Here is a 10,553-nt window from a genome sequence, read left to right on the forward strand (position 1 = left end):
AGAACAATTCACAGCCCAAAATATTAGCAGGTAGGTGTATTGGCTATACTAAATTGCTTTAGATATACAGTGGCAAGAAAAAATATGTGAACCTTTTTGAATTTCATGGTTTTCTGAAAAAATTTGTCATAAAATGTGATTTGATCTTCATCTAAGTCAAGGGTACTGACAGATATAATGTGTCTAAAATAATAACACAAAAAAAATCTGATCTTTCATGTCTTTATTGAGAACCACCAAAAAAAAACCTCATAGTGCTTGTGGGAAAAGTATGTGAACCCTTGAGTTAATGACCACAAAAAAGCTAATTGGAGTCAGGTTTTAGCACACCTGGAGTCTCGTTAAGAAACTGAGTTTGGAGGTGTGGACTACAGCTACTTTGACTGATAAAAACTCCTCAAACTTTTGGAGTTTGCACTGCACAAGAAGCACACGCTTATGTGAGCCATGCCTTGCCAAAAAGAGCTTTCAGAGGATCTACGATCAAGAATTGTTGATTTACATAAAGTTGGCAAGGATTACAAGGAGATTTCAAAGACTTTAGAAATTCATCAGTCTACAGTTAGGCAAACATTCTACAAATGGAGACACTTTGGGACTGTTGTTACTCTACCAAGAAGTGGGCGCCCAGTCAAAATGATACCATGAGCACAACGAAGACTCATCAATGAGGTAAAGAAACAACCCTGAATGACAGCCAAAGATTTGAAGGCATCATTGGAACTGGCTAACATCTCTGTTCATGAGTCTACAATACGTAAAACATTGCACAAGCAGCGTATCTACGGCAGGACACCACGAAGGAAGCCACTGCTTACTAAAAGGAACATTGCCGCACGCCTGAAGTTTGCAAAAGAGCACATTGACACTCCGCAGCGGTATTGGCAAAATGTTTTGTGGACTGATGAAACTAAGACTGAACTATTTGGTACAACCACACAGCACTACATCTGGCGAAGAAAGGGCACGGCATATCATCATGAAAACATCATCCCAACCGTAAAGTATGATGGAGGAAACATCATGATTTGGGCCTGCTTTGCTGCATCAGGGCCTGGCCAGCTTAGAATCATTGAGGGGAAGATGAATTCCCAAGTATATCAGACAATTCTTCAGGATAATGTGAGAATGTCTGCTGAAACTGTGTAGAAGTTGGGTGATGCAAAAGGACAACGACCCAAAACACCAGAGCAAGTCCACAACAGAATAGCTTCAGAAAAACAAAGTCTGCATTTTGGAGTGGCCAAGTCAGGAGCCCAGACATCAACCCAATAGAGATGCTATGGAATGACTTGAAGAGAGCCATACACATGAGATGTCCAAAGAATATGACTGAGCTAAAGCAGTTCTGCCAGGAAGAATGGGCTAAAATTCCTCCTGAACGATGTGCAGGTCTAATCCACAGCTACAGGAAGTGCCTGATTGAGGTTATTGCTGCCAAAGGGGTCATCCGGTTATTAATTCTAAGGGTTCACTTTCTTTTTCCACTGCCATTTTGAATGTTGAATGAGTGTGTTCAATAAAGACATGACGGATCAGAATTTATTTTGTGTTATTAATTTAGACACATTATATTTGTCAATACCCTGGACTTAGATGAAGATCAGATCACATTTTATGACAAATTTATGCAGAAAACCATGAAATTCAAAAAGGTTCACATAATTTTTCTTGCTACTGTATGTGTGTGTGTGTGCGTGTGCGTGTGTGCGCACGCGCACATGGCACCCTCTAAGGGATGGCATTCCAATCGGGCATATTTTTACTTTAAGTCCAGTATTCCTGGAATAGGCTCTGGACCCATAAACAATATATATTCACTGATCATTTTTTTATTTATTGCCTGTGACTATGCACAATTTGTCAACCATCCTACACTCCCACCATCAACTGAAAAAGCACCATCACAGGACCAATGCTTGTCAGAGGTTATTTTTCATACTATTTTTAGTACAGAAATTACACTGATATGATGTGGCATTTCAGTGGGTGTTGTGTAGAATGCAAAGTAATGAGGTAATCCATATGCATAAGTAAAGCCCACTTTTAGTATCTAGTGAATTGGGACCTAAAAAGGCTTATATAAAAACCTAGAGGTCACGGTTGTTTTTGGAGAAATGAGAATGAGTTTCTTGCACACATGGTTTCTATTCACTCAGGTTAGAGCAGCTGATCCTCTGTGCAGTGTACAAGGGCTGCCCAATCCTCCTCAACTCAGCAAAGATGGGGATGTACTGATTGGTGGGATCTTTTCCATCCACAGCAAATGGAACCAGCCAGGACAAACATTCACATCAGGACCCCAGAAAGGAGAATGCACAAGGTGAGGGTCAATAGGGAAATTTCTATATAAAGTAGGTTATATCATGAACATTTTGCTAAATTATTTACATCATAAAATGTTCAAAATTCTTTCTGAAATTGATTATGATTTATAATTTTTTTTTTCCTACAGTTTGAATCTCAGAGAAATGAAAAATATACAAACAATGGTATTTGCCATTGAGGAAATCAACAACAGAACCGATATTCTTCCTGGGATCAGTTTGGGTTATAAAATCTATGATGCCTGTGCAACAGTTGAAATGACCACAAGAGCCTCATTGTCCTTAGTAAATGGTGAAAAAATTAAAACTTCAGTGTCCTGCTCTAAAACTGAAACAGTTCAAGCAATCATAGGAGAATCATCATCTACCCCCACTATTGCCATATCCGCTACAGTGGGACCTTTACACATACCTGTGGTAAATCACCTGTCTTCTGATATCAAAGTATAAAAATGCATTTCCCTGAAATATATACATTTGCATTACATGTTATATAGGCTGTTGTTATTCTCAGAAAATGAAAAGGACATAAAACCAAGTGTTATTATCCATAGTTTATATGTTAACCAGATAACTCTATTACAGGTCAGTCACGCTGCATCATGTGCATGCTTAAGTGACAGAAGAAAATATCCATCTTTCTTCAGAACTGTTCCCAGTGATTATTTCCAGAGCAGAGCATTGGCAAAGCTGGTCAAATATTTTGGGTGGACCTGGGTAGGGGCCCTATGCAGTACTAATGATTATGGGATGAATGGTATAAATGAATTCATCAATGCAGCGAAAAAAGAGGGAATCTGTGTTGAGTATTCCAAGACATTTTATAAGACAGACTCCAGAGAAAAAATTCTGAACATAGTTGAGATTATCAAGGCTTCAACCTCCAAAGTTATTGTAGCTTTTGTTGCATATTCTGACATGGGGGTTCTTTTAAAGGAATTGGCCTTACAGAACATGACTGGGTTTCAGTGGATTGGAAGTGAGTCTTGGATTTCTGATTTAAACCCAGCCAATGTTCAATGGCAGCATGTTCTAAAAGGGTCTTTGGGTTTTGCTATCCCAAAAGCTGAAATCACTGGCCTTGGGGAATTTCTGACTAAGCTTAATCCAGCTTCTGATATACCTATTTACAAAGAGTTGTGGGAGACAATATTTCAGTGTAAACTTTCAACACAAGAAAATGTTGAGATGAAACAACTGTGCAAGAGCAATGAAAGTCTCACTCAAGTTCAAAACCTTTATACAGATGTTTCAGACTTACGACTTGCAAATAATGTTTATAAGGCTGTGTATGCTGTGGCTTATGCCCTGCATAGCAGTTATGGATGTTCAAAGATGGACAGTGGACAAGGTGCTGATGTGTGTACAAACCTTGCAGATAACCAGCGACCGTGGAAGGTAAGTGTAACAAAATAGACTCATGAAAAACATATTCACACTTATATTCATACTTATATTCATAACTGAAGAGTATGCAATGCTTCCTTTAGATAGTGAATGAGTTGAAGAAAATCCATTTCTCCACTACAGCAGGAGAGGATGTATTCTTTGATGAGAATGGAGACCCAGCAGCGAGGTATGATGTGCTGAACTGGCAGCAAAGTAAAGATGGTAAAACAATAATTGTTAAAGTGGGCTTCTATGATGCCTCTCTGCAAACACACCGTCAGCTGTCATTTAACAACATCAATATATCCTGGGCCCTAAACAAGGTAAACAACAACAACATCTATACCAACAGAATATTATTATATATATTATTACATATACACAGTAAATAATGGTTTTCTGAAAATACTTAATACATATATGCAAAATGTTATGGTTTGCAGGTGCCAGTCTCTGTGTGTAGTCCGAGCTGTCCCCCGGGCACCAGGAAGGCTGTGCAGAAAGGAAGGGCAATCTGCTGCTTTGACTGTATACCATGCGCAGAGGGGGAAATAAGTAACATAACAGGTATAATGAATAGTGTTTTTAATTATGCCCAGAGGAATCAAAAAATTACAATGCAAAATGCACGTTACAATCTTGAATGAATTTAATAGACAAATTGACATTCATTTTCTCTTCTTTAGATTCTATAACTTGTATCAAGTGCCCTCCTGAACTGTGGTCTAATGACAAGAAGGATACGTGTGTCTTAAAGCTGGTGGAATTCCTGTCATTTGAGGAAAGAATGGGAATCATTCTTGTATCATTTTCTTTGTTAGGAGTATCTTTCACCATCATCATTAGTGTAATTTTCTTTAAACACAAGGACACACCAATTGTTAGAGCAAATAATTCTGAACTGAGCTTTCTGTTACTCTTCTCTCTTACTCTGTGTTTTCTCTGTTCACTTACTTTTATTGGATGGCCATCTGATTGGTCCTGTATGCTTCGCCATACAGCCTTTGGGATCATCTTCGTCCTCTGCATCTCCTGTGTTCTTGGGAAAACAGTAGTGGTGTTAATGGCCTTCAGGGCTACACTTCCTGGCACTAATGTCATGAAATGGTTTGGACCTCTACAGCAGAGACTCAGTGTACTTGCCTTCACTCTTGTACAGGTCATTATTTGTGTGATTTGGCTAAACGTTTCTCCTCCTTTTCCTTACAAAAATATGAATTACTACAAGGAAAAGATTATATTAGAATGTAGTTTAGGTTCAGCTATAGGTTTCTGGGCTGTGCTGGGTTATATAGGATTTTTGGCCTTTTTATGTTTTATTTTGGCTTTTCTGGCTCGAAAGCTACCTGACAATTTCAATGAAGCAAAATTCATCACATTTAGTATGCTCATATTCTGTGCAGTTTGGATCACTTTTATTCCAGCTTATGTTAGCTCTCCTGGAAAATTTACTGTAGCTGTGGAGATATTTGCCATTTTAGCATCAAGCTTTGGTTTACTATTCTGCATATTTCTCCCAAAGTGTTACATAATCATCCTGAAACCAGAGAAGAATACTAAAAAGCAAATGATGGGTAAATGATTTAGCCAGCTAAATAGTCAGTAGTTTTGCACTGTTTAATATATGTTTTAGTTTAGCTAAAAGACTTTTAAACAAATCGTCATAGAGACCTATTATTCAGTTAATACAACAAATAAAGTTAAAATAATGCTTTATCTTTTGAATTTATTTACAGCACCATTTATCTTTCTATACGTTTGTATTAAATTCTCCAATGATTGCCCATTCAAAAAAATGTTTAATTATTACATACGTATAATAGTTTACATACAAAATGTGGAATTGGTCTTGTCACATATCCTGCTCTGAGAGAGTTAGGTAAAGCTAAACATTTCACAATGATACAACGCCTAAAACAAATGTATCATTAGTTCCTAAAAAAAAATCATGTAAAATTGTGAAACTGCGCTTTTGTCAGCCCAAGTCGATTATCCTGTAAGAAATAAACTTGCAAAACTGCCACAAGTGATCATTATCAGCTACTATGGTCTAATCTGGGCTGAGGACCAGAAGATTACTATGAACAAACTGCAGGAGTCAGATAAAAAATGTTTGACCTGGCCTGCATATCATATCATTTCACAAACCAACACTATAAACACATGAGAACACATTGTCACTGTTATTGCAGGACTCATTTTCCCTTATGTGTGGCTAGTGTTCTGTGTATGCCATCCTTCAGGTACCCAGTACGCTGTACAGAAAAGAAGCTTTTTTACTGTTATGACTGCATGCCAGGCTCACTGAGGAACAAAAGAAATATTGCTTTCCAGCTTGGCCTTCTGGTATCCTTGGTCAACTGAAAAAGGATACTGTATTGTGTGGGCAAATAAAAGAGAAATATGTAAATATGGAAACATGATTTTTGTAAGATTTAATTAAATGTTTTTAAGTTTAATTTTTTCCATGTGGTTCCTCAGAAGGAGATATGGGACTTATAGACAACCTTAACAACTTGTAGACAACATCAAAACATGGATTCTCTGCATAATTGATTTAAATGCACGTGATCCCACAACTGGGCATGTCATCACTAAACATTTAGCATATACAATACCCTTCATTGTTGTAACATTCTACAGAAAGACTCATTAATTGTCATTTATTCAATTTTATTGTCAATGTATTGTGAAAAATTTGCACAACATCTCGTTTGGTGATTAGAAACATTTGCATTATGAATGAATAGCTCACATTGTACACAAAACTGGATAGATTTTGCATATTCCATACGCTGATTATATAAAACATTAACAAACCATGTGCCTTATTATGATCCCTGATATACAGTATCTCACAAAAGTGAGAACACCCCTCACATTTTTGTATTTTCATGTGACAACACTGAAGAAATGACACTTTGCTACAATGTAAAGTAGTGAGTGTACAGCTTGTGTAGCAGTGTAAATTTGCTGTCCCCTCAAAATAACAACACACAGCCATTAATGTCTAAACCGCTGGCAACAAAAGTGAGTACACCCCTAAGTGAAAATGTCCAAATTGGGTCCAAAGTGTCAATATTTTGTGTGTCCACCATTATTTTCCAGCACTGCCTTAACCCTCTTGAGAATGGAGTACACCAGAGCTTCACAGGTTGCCACTAGAGTCCTCTTCCACTCCTCCATGACGACATCACGGAGCTGGTTGATGTTACAGACCTTGTGCTCCTCCACTTTCCATTTGAGGATACCCCACAGATGCTCAATATTGCTTAGGTCTGGAGACATGCTTGGCCAGTCCTTCACCTTCACCCTCAGCTTCTTTAGCAAGGCAGTAGTTGTTATTATGCTGGAATACTGCCCTGCGGCCCAGTCTCCGAAGGGAGTGGATCATGCTCTGCTTCAGTATGTCACAGTACATGTTGGCATTCATGGTTCCCTCAATGAACTGTAGCTCCCCAGTGCCGGCAGCACTCATGCAGCCCCAGACCATGGCACTCCCACCACCATGCTTGACTGTAGGCAAGACACACTTGTCTTTGTACTCCTCACCTGGTTGCTGCCACACACACTTGACACCATCTGAACCAAATAAGTTTATCTTGGTCTCATCAGACCACAGGACATGGTTCCAGTAAACTATGTCCTTAGTCTGCTTGTCTTCAGCAAACTGTTTACAGGCTTGCTTGTTCATCATCTTTAGAAGAGGTTTCCTTCTGGGATGACAGCCATACAGATCAGTTTGATGCAGAGTGCGGCATATGGTCTGAGCACTGACAGGCTGACCCCCGACCCCTTCAACCTCTGCAGCAATACCGGCAGCACTCATACGTCTATTTCCCAACCACAACCTCTGGATATGACGCTGAGCATGTGCACTCAACTTCTTTGGTCGACCATGGTGAGGCCTGTTCTGAGTGGAACCTGTCCTGTTAAACCGCTGTATGGTCTTGGCCACTGTGCTGCAGCTCAGTGTCAGGGTCTTGGCAATCTTCTTATAGCCTAGGCCATCTTTATGTGGAGCAACAATTATTTTTTTTCAGATCCTCAGAGAGTTCTTAGCCATGAGGTGCCATGTTGAACTTCCAGTGACCAGTATGAGGGAGTGTGAGAGCGATGACACCAAATTTAACACACCTGCTCCCCATTCACATCTGAGACCTTGTAACACTAACAAGTCACATGACACCGGGGAGGGAAAATGGCTTATTGGGCCCAATTTGGACATTTTCACTTAGGGGTGTACTCACTTTTGTTGCCAGCGGTTTAGACATTAATGGCTGTGTGTTGAGTTATTTTAAGGGGACAGCAAATTTACACTGTTACACAAGCTGTACACTCACTACTTTACATTGTAGCAAAGTGTCATTTCTTCAGTGTTCTCACATGAAAAGATATAATCAAATATTTACAAAAATGTGAGGGGTGTACTCACTTTTGTGAGATACTGTATATGGATTACGAAAATCTTAATAAAATCACAAAAGCTGATGACCGTCCTCTTCCTAGGGTGAAGTATTGTATCGATCAAGTGAGCACAGAGAAGTATGTTAGCAAATTTGATCTATTGAAGATTTATTGGCAGGTGCGGTTAACATCTCATACCCATAAAATAACCGTTTTTTTATAACTCCCTCCGGCTTACATTCTTACTCTGTTATGAGTTTTGGCTTGCAACCTTCCAAAGGTTGATGAATTGCATAGTGTCTGGTTTGGAAGGGTGTGCAGTTTATTTAGCTGCCATTGTTTATAGTAACAGCCAGGATCAGCATGTGATCCATGTTTGAGCTTTGTTTCAACATATGCTGGAAGCTGGATTGACTGTGAATTTGTCTAAATGTGATTTCGCAACAGCCACTGTTACATACTTCGGGAAGGAGGTCTGCTAGGGTAGGGTGTACTCTTTGCATGCAAGTTGCTTGCAAAAAAAAGTTTTCCTACTCCATGCATTAAGATGGAGCTGACGAGGTTTATTGGAATGGCTGGCTACTACTGCAGTTTTTGCCCCAATTTTTCATCAGTGGTCTGTCCATTAACTAACTTTTTGAAAATCTTGGGTTAAATTTGAGTGGTCCCCAAGTTGTTGACAAGCCTTTGAAAACATGAAATTACTGTTGTCTGCCACACCTGTTTTAGCAGCACCACAGATTGGTCAACCATCTAAAATTCAGGTTGACGCAAGCCAAGTGGGAGCAGGAGCCATTCTTATTCAAACTCATCATGTTGAACATCCAGTCAGCTATTTTTCACAGGACTTTGACTCTTACCAGCTAAATTATTCTGTTATTGAGAAAGAAGCACTTTTGTTCATCTGAGCCCTTCAACATTTTTATGTTTATGTGGGGGGAGTGGCCCCAGTGGTCATTTACTCTGATCATAACAAATAATGAAGAAATGGCTTCATTCATTACAGAGTGCAAAGTCAACAACTGATGAGCTGGGTCCTTTTCTTACAGCCTTATAATTTAATAATCAAAAATATTAAAGCCACTGACAGTGTGCTGGCTGACACCTTGTCACATGCGCCTCCAAAGGAGTGACCTGGCAGGTGTATGTGGGTAGTACAATAGTCCACCTAACGTTTACAGTCCAATTTATCCGGAATGGAAATTATCGTATGCTGTTATGAAAAAGGGAATCTGCAGGGTGGACCACCTCGTGGGTCTCTGACTGGAGCCCTGGAGTTGAGGTCGCCACATTGGCCTCCAGCTGGAACTCTGCAGGAGAGACCACCTCATGGGTCTCAGGCTGGAGTTCTGGAAATGAGGTCACTACATTGACCTCTGGCTGGAGTTCAGCAGGTGAGACCACCTCATGGGTCCTGGCTGGAGCTCTGGAGATAATGATAATGGGTCTTTATTGGTCACATATATATACCCATCATGCCAGAAAGTTGGTCAAAGCACAGGGTCAGCCATGATAGCCATGTTTTTTGCACGCTTGGAGCAGAAACAGTTAAGGGACTTGGTCAAGGCCCAACAGTGGCAGCTTGGCAGCACCAGGGCTTGAGCGCCCGACCCTCCAATCAGTACCCCAGAGCCTGGCAGTGCTGGGGCTTGAACCTTCTGATCAGTAAAACAAAGCCTTAACCACTAAGCCACCACTGCCCCTGTGGCAGATGTGGAGGCCACCCAGTCAGCCTATGGCTGGAGCTGGGCTGTGGAGGCTGTCCTATCAGCTTCTGGCTGGAGCTGGTCTGGGGAGGCCACCCTGTCGGCCTGGGAGTGGAGTTGGGCTGTTGTTGAAATGTTGTAGAAATGTGATGATTTTCATGGAAACCTGGCTCAACGGCAATAATATTGGTGTATACACCAATATTACTTAAGCATATTCTAAAGCATGGAAATCCTTTACCCTCCCCCTCTCGGGCAAAATACACCACCATTATCAAATATGTGAAGCCCTCAGTAAAAACTATAAAAGTGTGGCTAGAGCAGGGGTGGGCAATCTTATCCGGAAAGGGCCGGTGTGGGTGCAGGTTTTCATTCCAACCAAGCAGAAGCCACACCTGAATCTATTGAAAGCCAAGATGAACTGATTAGACAGGTGGAATCAGGTTTGCCTCCTGCTTGGTTGGAATGAAAACCTGCACCCACACCGGTCGTTTCCCGATAAGCTTTGCCCACCCCTGGCTAGAGGGAGCAGAGGGATCTGCATAAACTCTGTTCTGGAGCACATCAACATGTGTTGACACAGTCACTACATGTAAAATAATTAAAACTTTCACTAATCTGAAGCCATGGATGAACAAATAAATCTGCATCTAACTGAAGGTATGAGATGCTGCTTTCAGGTCTGGAGACCAGGAAGCCTACAGCTCAATCAGGGCCAAACTGA

At 40.4% G+C, this 10,553-nt stretch overlaps 2 protein-coding genes across 2 annotated transcripts; both read left to right on the plus strand.

The window, feature by feature from the left end:
• The first annotated feature begins 2,489 nt into the window (after window positions 1-2,489).
• LOC128607065 (extracellular calcium-sensing receptor-like) lies at window positions 2,490-3,765 on the plus strand. Its single transcript, XM_053623685.1, has 2 exons — window positions 2,490-2,744; window positions 2,913-3,765. The coding sequence occupies exons 1-2, from the start codon at window positions 2,490-2,492 to the stop codon at window positions 3,741-3,743; spliced, it is 1,086 nt and encodes a 361-aa protein (XP_053479660.1). The 3' UTR covers window positions 3,744-3,765.
• Window positions 3,766-3,884: 119 nt separating this feature from the next.
• Window positions 3,885-5,436, plus strand: LOC128606295 (vomeronasal type-2 receptor 26-like). Its single transcript, XM_053622330.1, has 3 exons — window positions 3,885-3,903; window positions 4,152-4,283; window positions 4,403-5,436. Exons 1-3 carry the CDS (start codon window positions 3,885-3,887, stop codon window positions 5,296-5,298), a joined length of 1,047 nt encoding a protein of 348 aa, XP_053478305.1. The 3' UTR covers window positions 5,299-5,436.
• Window positions 5,437-10,553: the final 5,117 nt, after the last annotated feature.

This window comes from Ictalurus furcatus, chromosome 4 (assembly GCF_023375685.1).
Source record: "Ictalurus furcatus strain D&B chromosome 4, Billie_1.0, whole genome shotgun sequence".
Lineage (NCBI taxonomy): Eukaryota > Metazoa > Chordata > Actinopteri > Siluriformes > Ictaluridae > Ictalurus > Ictalurus furcatus.